This window comes from Haliotis cracherodii, unplaced genomic scaffold, assembly GCF_022045235.1.
Source record: "Haliotis cracherodii isolate W230 unplaced genomic scaffold, xgHalCrac1.p SCAF_5, whole genome shotgun sequence".
Lineage (NCBI taxonomy): Eukaryota > Metazoa > Mollusca > Gastropoda > Lepetellida > Haliotidae > Haliotis > Haliotis cracherodii.
This window is the reverse complement of record NW_027266308.1, coordinates 35,336,474-35,354,528: the sequence shown is the minus strand read 5'-3', so window position 1 is coordinate 35,354,528 and position 18,055 is coordinate 35,336,474. Positions and strand designations below refer to the sequence as shown.

Sequence of the window (18,055 nt, the reverse complement as noted above, 5' to 3'; positions counted from 1 at the left end):
ATAAAATATCTATATCTTAAGTGTTGGTTTCATTATTTTACCGTGATGTTTTTATTAAACCGTTCATTACTCGTTCATTCGTAATATCACTATCGAAATTCATAATAATAAATAAAAGCGACAAAACCCTTTCCATATTCAGGATAATCTCTGCTAACAGCAGAGTAGATTTACGATTCCGAATACATCATGAGCATGTGTATATGAATGAATATTAAATAGCAATGATACCAAGTGTTCGCAAGAAGGTGAGCCTATCTGTGGCATCAATCACAAACACATGCAAAGGCAAGTCAATTGTTCACCTGAAAAGGACTGCAACATATCGTACAAGTTAAAATAAAGACTTGCATCGCATCGGACATTATTTTCGTCACTGATGCGTTTTATTTGGAAATGTCCTCCACATGTCCACAGTATAACGTTTTGAACACTTTACCGAGGCCTTGAATGCTGTAACATTGATCAAACAACGTGTGAGCATTTTAACATCGTCTCATTATAACGTTCAAAACAAATTCTTCATTCACATCCTCCCTCCGGGTAAAAGATGAAAGCCCCCCATACCGTATTACATCCACTTCTACGGTTTTGCCCGTATCATAACTTTACCGTCAATATTTGTTCAGTAAATCTAATTCAAAACAACAAAGTACCCGATTGCATAGAACCCTGCTGACAATATCAATCATTGATCAGTCTGGCCCTGACTCGATTAAAGAGAGTCCGTGGGATAAAGCTGCACTATTCAGCCTTATAAACCTACAAAACAAGATCCAGTTTCCATTTGTTTGACGACACACCACTAACGACATGCGCTTCAGTGAGTCACTGAGTGAATGCGTTTTATTTAGCGCCACTTTGAACACAGCATTTCAGTTAAATCTTGCAGTGTTGGCTAGATGTGGGAGCAAATCCCGAAACAAGTCTGCAAAGTTAACCACCTTGTTGAAACCAAGGAGCACGGGAAAGGTGCTGATATACCTGGAAACATAATGGGATCTAATTCTGGGATTCGAACCCACGATCATAGTTTTCTGGCACGGTTATGGAGGGGAAATTGTGCACCTCAAATTAGACGACTGGGGAATCACTGCCGCGTGTACGCAGCAAATGAACCAGCAAAGCCGATAGAGCTAAAATCCGACGCATCATTTATTTACCAATGCACACAAGACGGCTACATTCAGTGCTATTACTGAGATATAGCGTCATGGCAACACACGGTGAAAGTGCTTAAGTGCAAGTGACACTAGTGAAAGGCGGAACATGTATGTTGAGCATCACTCTGATTAATAATAAACAGATACACCCCTATAACGAGGAGATACACGCTGAGTAAACCTACAACAAAATAAGGACCGTATGTCAACCTTTTCACGTAAGCTTTCTTTTAAAATGAGTGAGTGAGTATGGTTTTACGCCGCTTTTAGCAATATTCCAGCAATATCACGGCGGGGGACACCAGAAATGGGCTTCACACATTGTACCCATGTGGGGAATCGAACCCGGGTCTTCGGCGTGACGAGCGAACGCTTTAACCACTAGGCTACCCGACCGCCCCTTCTTTTAAAATGCCAAATATCATAATCTTCCAGGAAAACAACATTTGTTCATGTTTTGTTTGTTTGTTGTTTACAGCCGCACTCAGCAATATTCCAGCTATATGACGGCGGTCTGTAAAAATCGAGTCTGGACCAGACAATCCAGTGATTGACATAATGAGCACACACTTTTCAAATCATGAAATAAGACATTAATATATCGTAAAACAAACGCTGTAATCATAAAGGTAGATGCGTGCATGTCAAGTTCCAGCTACGTTTGCTCTGGAGATTTCAAAGGAGAAACGGTCCATGAAAGACACACAATAACTGCCAATATCACTGTAGCTTCAAAGAAGAAATAATTAATTTGTTGAGACCTTTCCTCCAATTCTCCAGTGTGTACACACGTTGATTATGAATTCTGCACTTTCATTACCAGTCATGTCCTTATCTGGTATGTGATATCTTAATATCTCGAAAAGAAATCTAATTAAGGCTGACATATGGCAGAGCATCAGAAATGGTCTGTATGACGCGCAAGCTTCTTGACTTGACCGAGAAATCAATTTCCAGTCTGATCTGTTAGGTCAACAGTGCGGATTCGTTCTATTCTTTTGTTTGACGGGACTTGGTGTCGGTCGATATGAACCGTCTTCCCATGTTAAATAATGTATGTGTTTGCGTCTTCATTGTTTAAGTGAGAATCGTGGTCAGAGAAGCTCCGTTTGATATTCAATACCCAATCACGCATCATGGTGGCATGGATTCCTTAATGTATGCATGTTCTCACGTTAACATGACTTCTGAAAATAAGTGGCATTAGGGCGTAGTGGATGAGAAGAGGTGTAATTAGTGGGTAGGGGCGTAGTGGGTGGGTATAGATGTGAAGTAGGTGAATGGGTGAGTCGGGTGTAATTGGTAGTAGGTGCGTTGTGGGTGAGGAGGGTTGAAGTTGGTGGGTGGGGGCGTAGTGGGTGGGTATAGATGTGAAGTAGGTGAATGGGTGAGTCGGGTGTAATTGGTAGTAGGTGTGTAGTCTGTGAGGAGGGGTGAAGTTGGTGGGTGGGGGCGTAGTGGGTGGGTATAGATGTGAAGTAGGTGAATGGGTGAGTCGGGTGTAATTGGTAGTAGGTGCGTAGTGGGTGAAGAGGGGTGAAGTTGGTGGGTAGGGGCGTAGTGGGTGGGTATAGATGTGAAGTAGGTGAATGGGTGAGTCGGGTGCAATTGGTAGTAGGTGCGTTGTGGGTGAGGAGGGTTGAAGTTGGTGGGTAGGGGCGTAGTGGGTGGGTATAGGTGTGAAGTAGGTGAATGGGTGAGTCGGTGTAATTGGTAGTAGGTGCGTAGTGGGTGAGGAGGGGTGAAGTTGGTGGGTAGGGGCGTAGTGGGTGGGTATAGGTGTGAAGTAGGTGAATTGGTGAGTTGGGTGTAATTGGTAGTAGGTGCGTAGTGGGTGAGGAGGGGTGAAGTTGGTGGGTGGGGGCGTAGTGGGTGGGTATAGGTGTGAAGTAGGTGAATTGGTGAGTCGGGTGTAATTGGTAGTAGGTGCGTAGTGGGTGAGGAGGGGTGAAGTTGGTGGGTGGGGGCGTAGTGGGTGGGTATAGGTGTGAAGTAGGTGAATTGGTGAGTCGGTGTAATTGGTAGTAGGTGCGTAGTGGGTGAGGAGGGGTGAAGTTGGTGGGTGGGGGCGTAGTGGGTGGGTATAGGTGTGAAGTAGGTGAATTGGTGAGTCGGGTGTAATTGGTAGTAGGTGCGTTGTGGGTGAGGAGGGTTGAAGTTGGTGGGTGGGGGCGTAGTGGGTGGGTATAGATGTGAAGTAGGTGAATGGGTGAGTCGGGTGTAATTGGTAGTAGGTGCGTTGTGGGTGAGGAGGGTTGAAGTTGGTGGGTAGGGGCGTAGTGGGTGGGTATAGATGTGAAGTAGGTGAATGGGTGAGTCGGGTGTAATTGGTAGTAGGTGTGTAGTCTGTGAGGAGGGGTGAAGTTGGTGGGTGGGGGCGTAGTGGGTGGGTATAGGTGTGAAGTAGGTGAATTGGTGAGTCGGGTGTAATTGGTAGTAGGTGCGTAGTGGGTGAGGAGGGGTGAAGTTGGTGAATGGGTGAGTCGGGTGTAATTGGTAGTAGGTGCGTAGTGGGTGAGGAGGGGTGAAGTTGGTGAATGGGTGAGTCGGGTGTAATTGGTAGGTAGTGGGTGAGGAGGGGTGAAGTTGGTGGGTAAAAGTGTAGTAAACAAGAAGGCATGTGGTGGGTGAGGGTGCGTCTCGTGATTGAGGAGGGATGTATTGGAAGAGTAGGGGTTTAATAGATGATTAGGGGCATAGTGAGTGGGTAGGGACGTAGGGGAAGGTAGGTTTGTTTTGTTTGTTCTTTAACGACGCACCCAGCAATATCCCAGCGACATGAAGGCGGTCTGTAAATAATTGAGTCTGGACATCATGAACATCGATCCACACAAAAGGGATACAATGACATGCATCAACCAAGTCAGCGAGCCTGACCGCCCGATCCCGTTAGTCGCCCCTTACGACAAGCATAGTCGCCAAGCATGGGTTGCTGAAGACCTATTCTACCCCGGGTCTTCACGTTTAGGTAGGGGTGTAGTGCATTGATAGGGGTTAAGTGGCGAGGTGAAATAGGGTTTAACGTCGCGTTCAAGTTTATTGCACTTCTATGGCGAATGCCGAATTTATAGTGCTAGCACACTGAGATACCAGGCCGCAGTTTAACATGAATACCCTACTCAGACACAGTATATTGACTGTGTGCCGACTAGTCCTTGTTTTAGCCCCTTAATGCCGAGCCGAGCTTAATAACAACAAGTATCATATATAACATCTTTTGGTATGACACGGCCGGGGATGGAAGCCCGGACCTTCCGCTCTCCGGACGCATGCTCTACCACTAAACCACGGTGGCAGTCAGGGGTTGAGGGAGCGGGTAGAGGCGTAGAGGGTGAGTAGTGGTGTTCGTAGTGGATGGATAGGACTGTAGTGGAGGGAAGAGGCGTGGAGGGTGAGTAGTGGTGTTCGTAGTGGATGGATAGGACTGTAGTGGAGGGAAGAGGCGTGGAGGGTGAGTAGTGGTGTTCGTAGTGGATGGATAGGACTGTAGTGGAGGGTTGAGGCGTGGAGGGTGAGTAGTGGTGTTCGTAGTGGATGGATAGGACTGTAGTGGGGGGTAGAGGCGTGGAGGGTGAGTAGTGGTGTTCGTAGTGGATGGATAGGACTGTAGTGGAGGGAAGAGGCGTGGAGGGTGAGTAGTGGTGTTCGTAGTGGATGGATAGGACTGTAGTGGAGGGAAGAGGCGTGGAGGGTGAGTAGTGGTGTTCGTAGTGGATGGATAGGACTGTAGTGGAGGGAAGAGGCGTGGAGGGTGAGTAGTGGTGTTCGTAGTGGATGGATAGGACTGTAGTGGAGGGAAGAGGCGTGGAGGGTGAGTAGTGGTGTTCGTAGTGGATGGATAGGACTGTAGTGGAGGGAAGAGGCGTGGAGGTTGAGTAGTGGTGTTCGTAGTGGATGGATAGGACTGTAGTGGGGGGTAGAGGCGTGGAGGGTGAGTAGTGGTGTTCGTAGTGGATGGATCGGACTGTAGTGGAGGGAAGAGGCGTGGAGGGTGAGTAGTGGTGTTCGTAGTGGATGGATCGGACTGTAGTGGGGGGTAGAGGCGTGGAGGGTGAGTAGTGGTGTTCGTAGTGGATGGATCGGACTGTAGTGGGGGGTAGAGGCGTGGAGGGTGAGTAGTGGTGTTCGTAGTGGATGGATAGGACTGTAGTGGAGGGAAGAGGCGTGGAGGGTGAGTAGTGGTGTTCGTAGTGGATGGATCGGACTGTAGTGGAGGGTAGAGGCGTGGAGGGTGAGTAGTGGTGTTCGTAGTGGATGGATAGGACTGTAGTGGAGGGTAGAGGCGTGGAGGGTGAGTAGTGGTGTTCGTAGTGGATGGATAGGACTGTAGTGGAGGGTAGAGGCGTGGAGGGTGAGTAGTGGTGTTCGTAGTGGATGGATAGGACTGTAGTGGAGGGAAGAGGCGTGGAGGGTGAGTAGTGGTGTTCGTAGTGGATGGATAGGACTGTAGTGGAGGGTAGAGGCGTGGAGGGTGAGTAGTGGTGTTCGTAGTGGATGGATCGGACTGTAGTGGGGGGTAGAGGCGTGGAGGGTGAGTAGTGGTGTTCGTAGTGGATGGATAGGACTGTAGTGGAGGGAAGAGGCGTGGAGGGTGAGTAGTGGTGTTCGTAGTGGATGGATAGGACTGTAGTGGAGGGTAGAGGCGTGGAGGGTGAGTAGTGGTGTTCGTAGTGGATGGATAGGACTGTAGTGGAGGGAAGAGGCGTGGAGGTTGAGTAGTGGTGTTCGTAGTGGATGGATAGGACTGTAGTGGGGGGTAGAGGCGTACGTGGAGGGTGAGTAGTGGTGTTCGTAGTGGATGGATAGGACTGTAGTGGAGGGAAGAGGCGTGGAGGGTGAGTAGTGGTGTTCGTAGTGGATGGATCGGACTGTAGTGGGGGGTAGAGGCGTGGAGGGTGAGTAGTGGTGTTCGTAGTGGATGGATAGGACTGTAGTGGAGGGAAGAGGCGTGGAGGGTGAGTAGTGGTGTTCGTAGTGGATGGATAGGACTGTAGTGGAGGGTAGAGGCGTGGAGGGTGAGTAGTGGTGTTCGTAGTGGATGGATAGGACTGTAGTGGAGGGAAGAGGCGTGGAGGGTGAGTAGTGGTGTTCGTAGTGGATGGATAGGACTGTAGTGGAGGGAAGAGGCGTGGAGGGTGAGTAGTGGTGTTCGTAGTGGATGGATAGGACTGTAGTGGAGGGAAGAGGCGTGGAGGGTGAGTAGTGGTGTTCGTAGTGGATGGATAGGACTGTAGTGGAGGGAAGAGGCGTGGAGGGTGAGTAGTGGTGTTCGTAGTGGATGGATAGGACTGTAGTGGGGGGTAGAGGCGTGGAGGGTGAGTAGTGGTGTTCGTAGTGGATGGATAGGACTGTAGTGGAGGGAAGAGGCGTGGAGGTTGAGTAGTGGTGTTCGTAGTGGATGGATAGGACTGTAGTGGAGGGTAGAGGCGTGGAGGGTGAGTAGTGGTGTTCGTAGTGGATGGATAGGACTGTAGTGGAGGGAAGAGGCGTGGAGGGTGAGTAGTGGTGTTCGTAGTGGATGGATCGGACTGTAGTGGGGGGTAGAGGCGTGGAGGGTGAGTAGTGGTGTTCGTAGTGGATGGATAGGACTGTAGTGGAGGGAAGAGGCGTGGAGGGTGAGTAGTGGTGTTCGTAGTGGATGGATAGGACTGTAGTGGAGGGTAGAGGCGTGGAGGGTGAGTAGTGGTGTTCGTAGTGGATGGATAGGACTGTAGTGGAGGGAAGAGGCGTGGAGGGTGAGTAGTGGTGTTCGTAGTGGATGGATAGGACTGTAGTGGAGGGAAGAGGCGTGGAGGGTGAGTAGTGGTGTTCGTAGTGGATGGATAGGACTGTAGTGGAGGGAAGAGGCGTGGAGGGTGAGTAGTGGTGTTCGTAGTGGATGGATAGGACTGTAGTGGAGGGAAGAGGCGTGGAGGGTGAGTAGTGGTGTTCGTAGTGGATGGATAGGACTGTAGTGGAGGGAAGAGGCGTGGAGGTTGAGTAGTGGTGTTCGTAGTGGATGGATAGGACTGTAGTGGAGGGTAGAGGCGTGGAGGGTGAGTAGTGGTGTTCGTAGTGGATGGATAGGACTGTAGTGGAGGGAAGAGGCGTGGAGGGTGAGTAGTGGTGTTCGTAGTGGATGGATAGGACTGTAGTGGGGGGTAGAGGCGTGGAGGGTGAGTAGTGGTGTTCGTAGTGGATGGATCGGACTGTAGTGGAGGGTTGAGGCGTGGAGGGTGAGTAGTGGTGTTCGTAGTGGATGGATCGGACTGTAGTGGAGGGAAGAGGCGTGGAGGGTGAGTAGTGGTGTTCGTAGTGGATGGATAGGACTGTAGTGGAGGGAAGAGGCGTGGAGGGTGAGTAGTGGTGTTCGTAGTGGATGGATAGGACTGTAGTGGAGGGAAGAGGCGTGGAGGTTGAGTAGTGGTGTTCGTAGTGGATGGATAGGACTGTAGTGGAGGGTAGAGGCGTGGAGGGTGAGTAGTGGTGTTCGTAGTGGATGGATAGGACTGTAGTGGAGGGAAGAGGCGTGGAGGGTGAGTAGTGGTGTTCGTAGTGGATGGATAGGACTGTAGTGGGGGGTAGAGGCGTGGAGGGTGAGTAGTGGTGTTCGTAGTGGATGGATCGGACTGTAGTGGAGGGTTGAGGCGTGGAGGGTGAGTAGTGGTGTTCGTAGTGGATGGATCGGACTGTAGTGGAGGGTTGAGGCGTGGAGGGTGAGTAGTGGTGTTCGTAGTGGATGGATCGGACTGTAGTGGAGGGTAGAGGCGTGGAGGGTGAGTAGTGGTGTTCGTAGTGGATGGATAGGACTGTAGTGGAGGGAAGAGGCGTGGAGGGTGAGTAGTGGTGTTCGTAGTGGATGGATAGGACTGTAGTGGGGGGTAGAGGCGTGGAGGGTGAGTAGTGGTGTTCGTAGTGGATGGATCGGACTGTAGTGGAGGGTTGAGGCGTGGAGGGTGAGTAGTGGTGTTCGTAGTGGATGGATAGGACTGTAGTGGAGGGTAGAGGCGTGGAGGGTGAGTAGTGGTGTTCGTAGTGGATGGATAGGACTGTAGTGGAGGGAAGAGGCGTGGAGGGTGAGTAGTGGTGTTCGTAGTGGATGGATAGGACTGTAGTGGGGGGTAGAGGCGTGGAGGGTGAGTAGTGGTGTTCGTAGTGGATGGATCGGACTGTAGTGGAGGGTTGAGGCGTGGAGGGTGAGTTGCGGTGTAGTGGTGTACGTAGTGGGTTGGTGGGGGTGTAGTGGGTGAGTAGTGGTGTACGTAATGGGTTGGTAGGGGCGTAGTGGGTGAGGAGTGGTGTCTGACAATATGATTAAATACACTGAGTTTTATTTTTGTAAATATGTTTTGTGATACGCAAATCACGTACAATGCCTCATCATGGATTCAAAATCGGTGAGGTAAAGTTCCACGGAAGTAAAGCAGTCCGTCTCAAACCAAGGACAATTACTTTGTCAAACGACATTGTGTGTCTACTTCGGGCTATCATAGAACACAGGTCAATACTTTGAGATAATCCTCAAGGTGATCGTGAGACAATAAGATAACGGAATTAGCCGAGTGGAGTCAAATGATGCGTGTGAAGTAGGTGAATGGGTGCGTCGAAAGATAGAGATAGGTGAAATAAATAGTTGACTGGGCTCCTGTCTATCAAAACGAGTTGACAGGCGGTTGCAGATTTCACATAGGTGGTGTTTGGACAACACTAAATAAATCATTCTTTGGTCGACGGGATCGAAAGAGAAAATGTAGCTGACTACATAGAGTTTGTTTGTGAAATAAAAGTGTTAACGACAAAATTAATATTACCTCGCTAATTTGTGTCATATTATTTAGTCGCTGCCTGGTGACTACAAGTGTCAAGCTTGCTTCGCGAACAAAACGCGGAACCAGTTTACAGAAATTGTCAACCGCGATTACCTCCCTTTTGTTTTCAAAGGGAGGCAATCAAAGTCACATGCCGATATTTAGAACGTCGGTGTGAGTTTTTGCAGTGTATAGAGTGATTAATCAGTTTTCAGTACGACTCGATCAACATGTTATAGAAACATAAGTTTCCAGGAAACTAGACGATACACGTGAGTATGTATACGTATCGGCAAAGGAGTGTATGCGTCTCGCACGTGATGCACAGCTCTTTCATTATCAACCTACGAATACTGATTGAAGCGCTAATAAAATACAACATATTTTGATGATTGAGGAAATTTTGTGAGTTGAGTCGCGGCTACTAGTTTAATTATCTTCAACAGCTACCATTGCTCGTGAAAATGTCTTACTTCTACCAAATTTTGTTATGAATGCTTTTGCGAATTAATGAAATATTGATTGTTCAAATATACACAATAATAATAAATATAAATGTACATGCCATACCAAAACAGTAAAATTGTCAAGGATATATAAAATCAGAATGATTAATATTCTAATCGTAATTATCACGTTGAAAACATGCTTGTATGTAAAGACCGAGAACTAGCCAAATATTAGCTACTGTATTAAAAGTAACCTTTGACCTCTTTCTCGTGAAGGACAACACTTCATATTGATAAACAACAGACCGGGATGATGCTGGAGTTGCTGGTGTCAGCACTGGTCACTATCTTCGTCGTCCAGGTCCTCCGACTCATCTTCTCCGACTGTGACCTCACACTGCAATGGGCGGAAATGTTTGGACGATCCCCAGGTGAAGTGGGTGGGTGGGTGAGTGAGTGAGTGAGTGAGTGGGTGGGTGGGTGGGTGGGTGGGTGAGTGAGTGAGTGAGTGAGTGAGTGAGAGTGTGAGTGAGTGAGTGAGTGAGTGAGTGAGTGCGTGAGGTTGCGGCTATCAACATTGTTTCTGTTGTCACGACATGTGGGCTTGATGTGGTAGAAAAGCCGGAATTAAGGTGTTAAACGGTTATAACTGTGTTTAAACCCATGAACACGGGTATGGGGCTGACAAAGCAAGACCCAAACACGTTTAAAGATCGCACGTACCCGGAGCTTGGTATTAAGGGGGAAATGTATCCATCACTATTCATAATTCCTACAACAGTTTAAAAAGTTGGGTTTTTTTAAATTATTCACTGAATATCGTCAAGATAAGCTGGGTCTCACTGTGTTACAAAGGAAAGCTAATACAGACTTTCATCCTGCACTGTTTAAGATTGTGGTGTATTATAATATTTCCAGAGCGCCTGAAGGGCAAGGTCGTGTGGGTGACGGGCGCCTCCAGCGGCATAGGTGAAGGACTTGCGTACAGGCTTGCAGAAGCCGGATGTCGTCTGATTCTGTCAGCAAGGCGGGAACAGGAACTCAACCGGGTCAAGAAAAATTGTTTAGGTAAGGCCACACTTTTTTTAACTTGCTTTACAGACTTTTTACGGGAAAATTGTTTTGTTGGGATAAAAACTCGTGTTTATTTGTTAGTTTTCTGCTCCATTACGGCCGGCTGTTATAAAAAATTAAATGGTTTAATGTGGTATGGTTGGTTTGTTGTTTTACGCCGCACTCAGCAATATTCCAACTATATGACGGCGGTCTGTAAATAATCGAGTCTGGACCAGACAATCCAGAGGTTGATATCATGAGTATCGATCCACGCAAATGGGATGGATGACATGCTTCCAACCAGGTCAGAGAGCCTGACCACCCGATCCCGTTAGTCGTCTCTTACGACAAGCATAGTCACCTTGTATGGCAAGCATGGGTTCCTGAAGACCTATTCTACCCCGGAACTTCACGGTTTATTAAGGGTGCGAAAGAGAGGTGGGGTCCCCTCAGGACTTGCGGACCGAAAGTTGTATAAATGTCCATCTTGCCACGTGTGAGCAGGCATGACCAATACTTGAATGACTGCCAGTTACTTCAGGGCGTTGGGGTAGCCTAGTGGTTAAAGCGTTGGCTCGTCACGCCGAAGGCCCGGGTTCGATTCCCAGCATGGGTTCAATGTGTGAAGCCCATTTCTGGTGTCACCCGCCGTGATATTGCTTGAATATTGCTAAAAGCGGCGTAAAGCCAAACTCACTCACTCTGTTACTCTGTATGGTATTTCAGCTCGGTACGGTGGTGTCCAAGAAGAGGACATTCTGGTTGTTCCCCTTGACCTGGTCCAGAGGGGAACACACCAGCAGGCAGTGGACACTGTCATCACCCACTTCAAACAAGTCAGTGACAAACATCCACACATTTCTTTAAGTGATAACAGAGCTCCAAATAACATTTTGAGCAATTGAGTTTTTACTCTAGGGTTTCTATCTTAATTATGTTATTACAATTTTATTTTATTTTTTTCACTCATCTATTCATCACATTATTGGGGTTTTTTCCAATATAAGTGAACATTTTAAGATTTAAAAATAAATAAATAATGTTTCCGATGTATATAATTGTTCTAAATACATAGGCTTGACTTACTCAGCTCGTACTTGTGTTCCGGAAATTGGCTCCTTTGTTCGCATGTTGGAAAAGCTTCATTGGGTATTTTTCATTTAATGCATGCGTTTCTGTACGCAAGTTAATTGAAAGTAAGAAAGGGTGGGGTGTGGGTGTGGGGTGTGTGTGTGTGGTAAGACCTGTAACTTACACAAAACGTAATTGAGACCCATCAATGCAACTCCGCCAAGTATATGTATATATATATATATATATATATATATATATATAGAGAGAGAGAGAGAGAGAGAGAGAGAGAGAGAGAGAGAGAGAGAGAGAAACAGCGTCCAGATATTCGGCGAAAGACCTTGTGCGGATAAAGGCGTTTTGACAAGCTTATACACCTGATGAAATCACTTGTTTATATTTCCGTTTACTTTACAAACGACCACGTCTTGAAACTTAGTTTCTCTGCTAACTATTCTTGGTTACATGTTATTTCAGATTGACTGCCTGGTGAACAATGCAGGGCGCTCCCAGCGAGCTCTGTGGTTGAGGACCAGCCTGGAGGTGGACAAGGAGTGCTTGGAGCTCAACACCCTCGGGCCTGTATCCCTCACCAAGCTTGTCCTGCCTCACATGGTACAGCGGAAACAAGGGCAGGTGGTTGTTGTCTCCAGCATTGCTGGCAAGTTTGGTAAGTAGTTATATGTTTGTTGATTTGTTGTTTTATTCCGGAGTTATTTGTTGTTTTATTCTGGAGTCGGCAAATTAACAATTCTTTGTGAAAACGGAAAAAAATAACTGGCCTGAGCCAAGATGTGGAATCATGATCTCAGTGACTCGTGGTCTGTACCATCTTCCTGAGGCAAGCGTGTTCACAAGCGTAGTTTATACCCTTGCCACATCAAGGCCACTTTTCTTGGCTCGACCCTGATGTAGATCACGAGTTGTGCCCCTTGTTATGAAAACGCGATATCCAATCAGATCGCTGTTCCGATCTCGTGTAGCTTCTCAAAGATGGCGGCTACAAGAGCTAGTCGATCAGATAACGTAAACATTCGCGATTTCATCCCTGACACAAAAGATGAAAAAGACATATTCGTGTCAACAAAGACAGGCAGCGGTAAATCACTTCCATACGAAGGTGTACCAGTCGTGGATGTTGATTTTGTGAAACTCTCATTCATTGGACTATCGATATGTGCGCTAGTCCAATCATATGTAGCACAGGAAAGTGGGCTGGGTGTGGCAAGGGTTAAAAAAGGCTCTTGCCTCGGGAAGATGGGTCGGTACCAGAATTGCACCTGTTTACAAAATGGAACACGAAAGACTCGCCAAGAATAACCCTCAGATAGTTGACCCTTTAGACATTCAACAACTCGGATGCACACTCGGAGTAGGTACAATGAACCCCAAAGAAGTACTTTGTACAGAAACTGCTGGATTATGTCAACCTTCAGCAGAAACACGTCCGCGGTGTAAGGCCCACGTCTGAAGTATTGTTTTGTGGTCACCCTGTTGTTCTGTGTTGTTCAGGTGCTCCTGGGATCGGGTCGTATTGTGGATCAAAACACGCACTGCATGTAGGTATCTAGAGCTGTAAATGTTATGGATGTATGAATCTTGACTGTGTGGCGTGTTTATATATTCAGTGCCGAACGATTGTATGTCTGTGTGTGTGTTCTTTGGAAAAACAGGATATGCGCCCAATTGTTTTAGGTGCCTCAATTCGCTGTACAGAGTTGCGTCCCTTACCAGTGGGAGAATCTAAGCTCCTCCTTATTCGTTACCGCCCCGTGTTTCATCGCTGCACAAGTGTGCACAAGGCCATTACAAGAATATTTTCCCCCAAATCCCCAATGTTGTGACATTTATGTTTGTTTTTATATCTTTGGAATTGCCATAATAGTGAACTAGTGAAATAGCTTTACGATTAACTTTTTTTTCTCATATCAATTTAGTTGGGTTTTTTTTATCAGAGACTGTATACCAGCGGAAAAGCACCCAAAGTTGAAATGAAATTCATATTGACGAACAAACAAAACAGTTAAAAATTATTATGCATATTCAGGCGAGCTACCGAACAACGGCGCCAGTTTTATAGAGCTATGTCGGACTCTGTGAGGACTGACGTGCTGTCATAGCTGAAGGTCCGTAGAGCCTGTTTGAGTGTGATGACGTATATTCTACATCAAGTCGAGTTGTACACAGTACTTCCTTCATCGACATACCAACATGTTGATTTTCAGAAAGTATTCATGTGAAGGAACAGTTAATCATCCGTGTCTTATTTGTGTGGAATGTTTCTGTTAGGTGTTTCTCTCCAAAGTGACCCGTGAACATCCGGAGTAGAATAGGCCTTAAGCAGCCCATGCTTGCCGTAAAAGGCGACTATGCTTGTCGTAAGGGGCGACTAACGGATCGGGTGGTCAGGCTCTCTGACTTGGTTACTGCATGTCATCGTATCCCAATTACGTTGATCGATGCTCATGATATCAATCACTGAATTGTCTGGGCCAGATTCGATTATTTACAGATCGCCGTCATATAGCTGGAATATTGCTGAGTGCGGCGTTAAACAACAAATAAACAAAACAAACTCTCCAAAGTAACAGGTATGTCTTTCTACACAAGGGTTGGTTCGAGAGTCTACGCATCGAGGGTTACGACGATAACATCAAGATAACCATGGTCTGTCCTGGACCAGTCTTCTCAGATGCTCTCAAGGCGGCCTTCACTGAGGAACGTGGCGAGGTATGTCCAGAGGAACAAGGAGGTCATGTTGCTGGAACATGTTAAAGCTAGTAGAAATGGTAAACATTTTTTTGTTGAGGTGGACGTTCAGGGACCACTTGAACAGAATGATCTTAGGTCAGAAGTCTATGTTGAAGCATCCAAGCTAATATCGTGGTAGCGCTAAACTCGCTTTGTGAAAGTGGACCAGGGCCCACTTGCACAAAGAGATCCTAGCGCTACGACTATTGTGACCCTATGTTAAAGTAAGGGAGTTTCGATCATCTTAGCGCTAAGATCGCTTTGTGCAAGTGGGCCCAGGAAAAGAAGCTGAGATACGATCCACAAAAGTGATGCAGTGAAAGATTTTAGTCCTATGACAACTACTAAGAAACGCACCGTTTAATCTGTTGGGTTGGGGTGGGTGGTAGGGGCTTGGATTTTGGTTGCAGACAGTATAACGTCTATAATAATAATTAGGTTCAGATTTTTTTCAGAATTGAAAATAAAATACAAATGTAAAAGAATACTAGTGATCGAGCTAAAACTGTGTGTAGATTATCATTTCTTTGTATACACTACCATCTGCACTTACTGTGGCCATATCGTCAATTTTTTTGAAGATTTTGCATCTAAAAAACAGCTTCAGCAACTTCGCGGGTACTTATCATGATTGTAGCCATATAATAAGTATATTAGGAAATTACACTGAATAATTACACTGAATATACATCACCCACGCATCCACCAAACCACTTTACACAGCCTCACATTCCTTACTTCATGGAAGCGAAAATTATCCGCACAATCAAATGGATAGAATTTTGTGCTAGGTTAGATCGATCCATCGCCACCATAGCTGCGTTGCGGAAGGGGCGTCACAATCTCCATGTCTTATATTTCTAACTTATCACATCAACCTCGATTATCCAGTGTACAGACATATACTGCACTTGATAATAGAGGTTGATAAGACTTGATTGCCTATGTTCTGTGTATTACCCCAGGGTCTTGGTGTGGAGATGAGGTCTTCCGAAAACAGGATGGCTACAGATCGATGCGCCCAACTGATTGCCGTCGCCATGAGCAACAGTCTGGATGAAGTGTGGGTGTCACGGAACCCAGAACTCACCTACTGCTACCTGTTCCAGTACTTCCCTGCTATTGCAAGAAAGTGCGTGTCCTTATTAGCGACATCTTATTCAATAATTGAAATATGGTAAAAAACATGTTATCGTACTGTTTGAACCCGGGGAAAATCCGGATTAGAATAGACCTCAGCAACCCATTCTTGTCGGGATCGGGTGGTCAGGCTCGCTGATGCATGTCATCGTATCCCAATTGCGGAGATCGATGGTATTGATATCAACCACTGGATTCTCTAGTCTTGTCTCGATTATTTACAGACCGCTGGAGCTGGAATATTGTTGAGTGCGACGTTAAACAACACGCAAAGAAATCCTACACTGGTCTTTGAAAGGCATTTAGAAGTGATTCACATAAGGAAGAGAACATATGGATGGCAACTTCTTTATTATGAGGAACACAACGTTTCGGAGTATATACTTACTCCTTCTTCACCTGATAATAATAAAGAAGTTGACATCCATATATTCTCTTCCTTAAATCCTACACTTTTAGTGTAGACTCCATCTTGCTCCATCTTGCTGGGATTGTCAATGTGAATTAACTCGAATGAACATGATGTAGAAGGCAAACCGTACATTGCCAATCTCACTGTAAGAATGGGGAACAGTTGTGTCCCTTGTGCACGCCCTGTCCTATCATCGTGTTTTTTATCCCAGTCTTGCCCTGATTAGGATCATAGGTTTGTCAGCACACCAAAACCGCGTCCCTGGTTTTTTTTAGAAAACGTCTAAGACATGCATCACTTTGACCTCCAAAGGTTAAGGAATCACGAAACAACAGTGATGTTCGCGAAAACGTGAGCGTATCCTGCAATATTGTTAACACCCACGATGTTTAGCAGAACTGAACCTTAACCTTAACATGTTTAACTTCATGTTTAACAGAATTGGTGTGAGACTCGGCCAGACGCGCTACCGCAAAGTGAAGGCAGGGAATGCCAGTTTACACTGACGTGAAGTACACGCCCCCAGGATGGAACAAACATCTCAACACTACTTGAACAACTTGTTTTAAAAACTATAAGAATTTCGGGATATTCTTTATGGAGACAGATTGTATGAATATTTATACTCTTACTACACGCAAGAAATTACAGAACACCCGATTATTTCATAGTACTATACTGACACAGATTAACTATAATACAATGAATCGGGTGTTCTGAGTAGTATATTCAATGACATTGTTGTTTACCGAGAAGTGTCAATATCCCTTCTTACAAGGCACTTCTGAGGTTAAATATATTTCAGGAATTGCATACTTTTGTGTAATTATTATGATCATGTATTTTTCGATGTTGGAAATTTATTTAAGTTTGTGATATGTCCACATGTTATTGATCAAAGCATTTATCTATGCTTTTACTGAAATAACTTGTGAATAAAGTATTTTCGGTCACGACCAATGTGTATCTTTGTTGTGTGTTTATACCGACATGGATAGCACGTGGTATTACCCGCATGAAGGAGTATTAGCAACGATGACCACATGCGGAGCTCGAGCGCAATTGCCCCCAATTATCAAGATACTTCCGTCCGGGACCAAAATTCTTTAAAACAAACGGAGGTCTTACGAATTTGCTGAAATGATTATGATAAAGTGATTGTTCATTTGTCGTTGTACGTTCATGTGCGATTCACGAATGATAATTCTTCAGACGTTGTCAAGATACGCTGAACCCATATTGAAAACAACAAACGCATTACAGGTTGGTCTGTGTTGAAGCTTTGAGATTGGAATGAGAGTAGCCTCCCTTGTACCACGATGCTCTCTAGGTTCGCAAAGTCTCACGGCGCTCCAAAGTCTCCCCCAGTCTGTAGATGGGCGACGACCATTACGTTAACATATCAAACAATTAAAGCGTTGATGATTATTCACAGCAGTCAACCAACATACACAATTTTAAGACTGAAACGTTCCTGCTAACATTCTGGCGCCTAACACATTATAAACTCCCTGGGAGTTGAGAATATAATATATAAATATATACACGGATCCGTGTCTCCAGGGTAACCAAATGTCATGTTGTTTTAGTGATGTTCAGTTAATGCTTTATACATTATATATTGAAAATGAACACGTATACACAATTATTATGACCAGCACATTTACATAAAACACCCGTGAAGATCCGGGTTAGAATTAATTGGTCTTCAGCAATTCATGCTTGTAACTGGTGACTAACGGGATCAGGTGACCAGACGCGCTGACTTGGTTAATGCATGCCATCGTATCCCAATTGCGTAGATGTCAGTCTCGTGTTGTCAATCACTGGATTGTCTGGTCCAGACTCGATTAATTACAGACAGCTGTCATATACATGGAGATAGTATATACAAGTTGAAACAAATGGGTTTTCCAATTGAAATATGTTTATGAAAGCTCTTATCACCTTAATACACTTTTATTGTCATCAACACCATTATTTCTCGATTTTTAACACCAACCCAATAACAACTAATTGTTTATGTGTATATCTATTCATATATAATTCCATACCTTTTTATTCTAACGCTACCCGTTGGGAATGATGGATAGAATCGATCCACGGCAATCTATACTAGTCGTACGAGACGACTTCCTGTGTTGTTGGTCAGGATCGGCGATTTGGTCGATTGTGCATCAGCGCAGCCCAACAGCGTGGGACGTTCAATGACTTTTATGCCTGGTC

At 45.7% G+C, this 18,055-nt stretch overlaps 1 protein-coding gene across 1 annotated transcript; it reads left to right on the top strand.

Moving 5' to 3' along the window:
- The first annotated feature begins 9,092 nt into the window (after window positions 1-9,092).
- LOC139443052 (dehydrogenase/reductase SDR family member 7-like) lies at window positions 9,093-16,680 on the top strand. Its single transcript, XM_071223974.1, has 9 exons — window positions 9,093-9,222; window positions 9,676-9,830; window positions 10,318-10,467; window positions 11,182-11,291; window positions 12,004-12,196; window positions 13,039-13,085; window positions 14,137-14,256; window positions 15,243-15,409; window positions 16,269-16,680. Exons 2-9 carry the CDS (start codon window positions 9,710-9,712, stop codon window positions 16,333-16,335), a joined length of 975 nt encoding a protein of 324 aa, XP_071080075.1. The 5' UTR covers window positions 9,093-9,222; window positions 9,676-9,709; the 3' UTR covers window positions 16,336-16,680.
- Window positions 16,681-18,055: the final 1,375 nt, after the last annotated feature.

What these genes read in the sequence shown, in the direction of transcription:
- LOC139443052 (XM_071223974.1), top strand. Translation starts at nt 9,710, where the DNA reads ATGATGCTGGAGTTGCTGGTGTCAGCACTGGTCACTATCTTCGTCGTC. An exon ending in CAGCATTGCTGGCAAGTTTG is followed by an intron (nt 12,197 to 13,038) that starts GTAAGTAGTTAT and finishes TGTGTTGTTCAG; the next exon opens with GTGCTCCTGGGATCGGGTCG. An exon ending in TTCCCTGCTATTGCAAGAAA is followed by an intron (nt 15,410 to 16,268) that starts GTGCGTGTCCTT and finishes CATGTTTAACAG; the next exon opens with AATTGGTGTGAGACTCGGCC.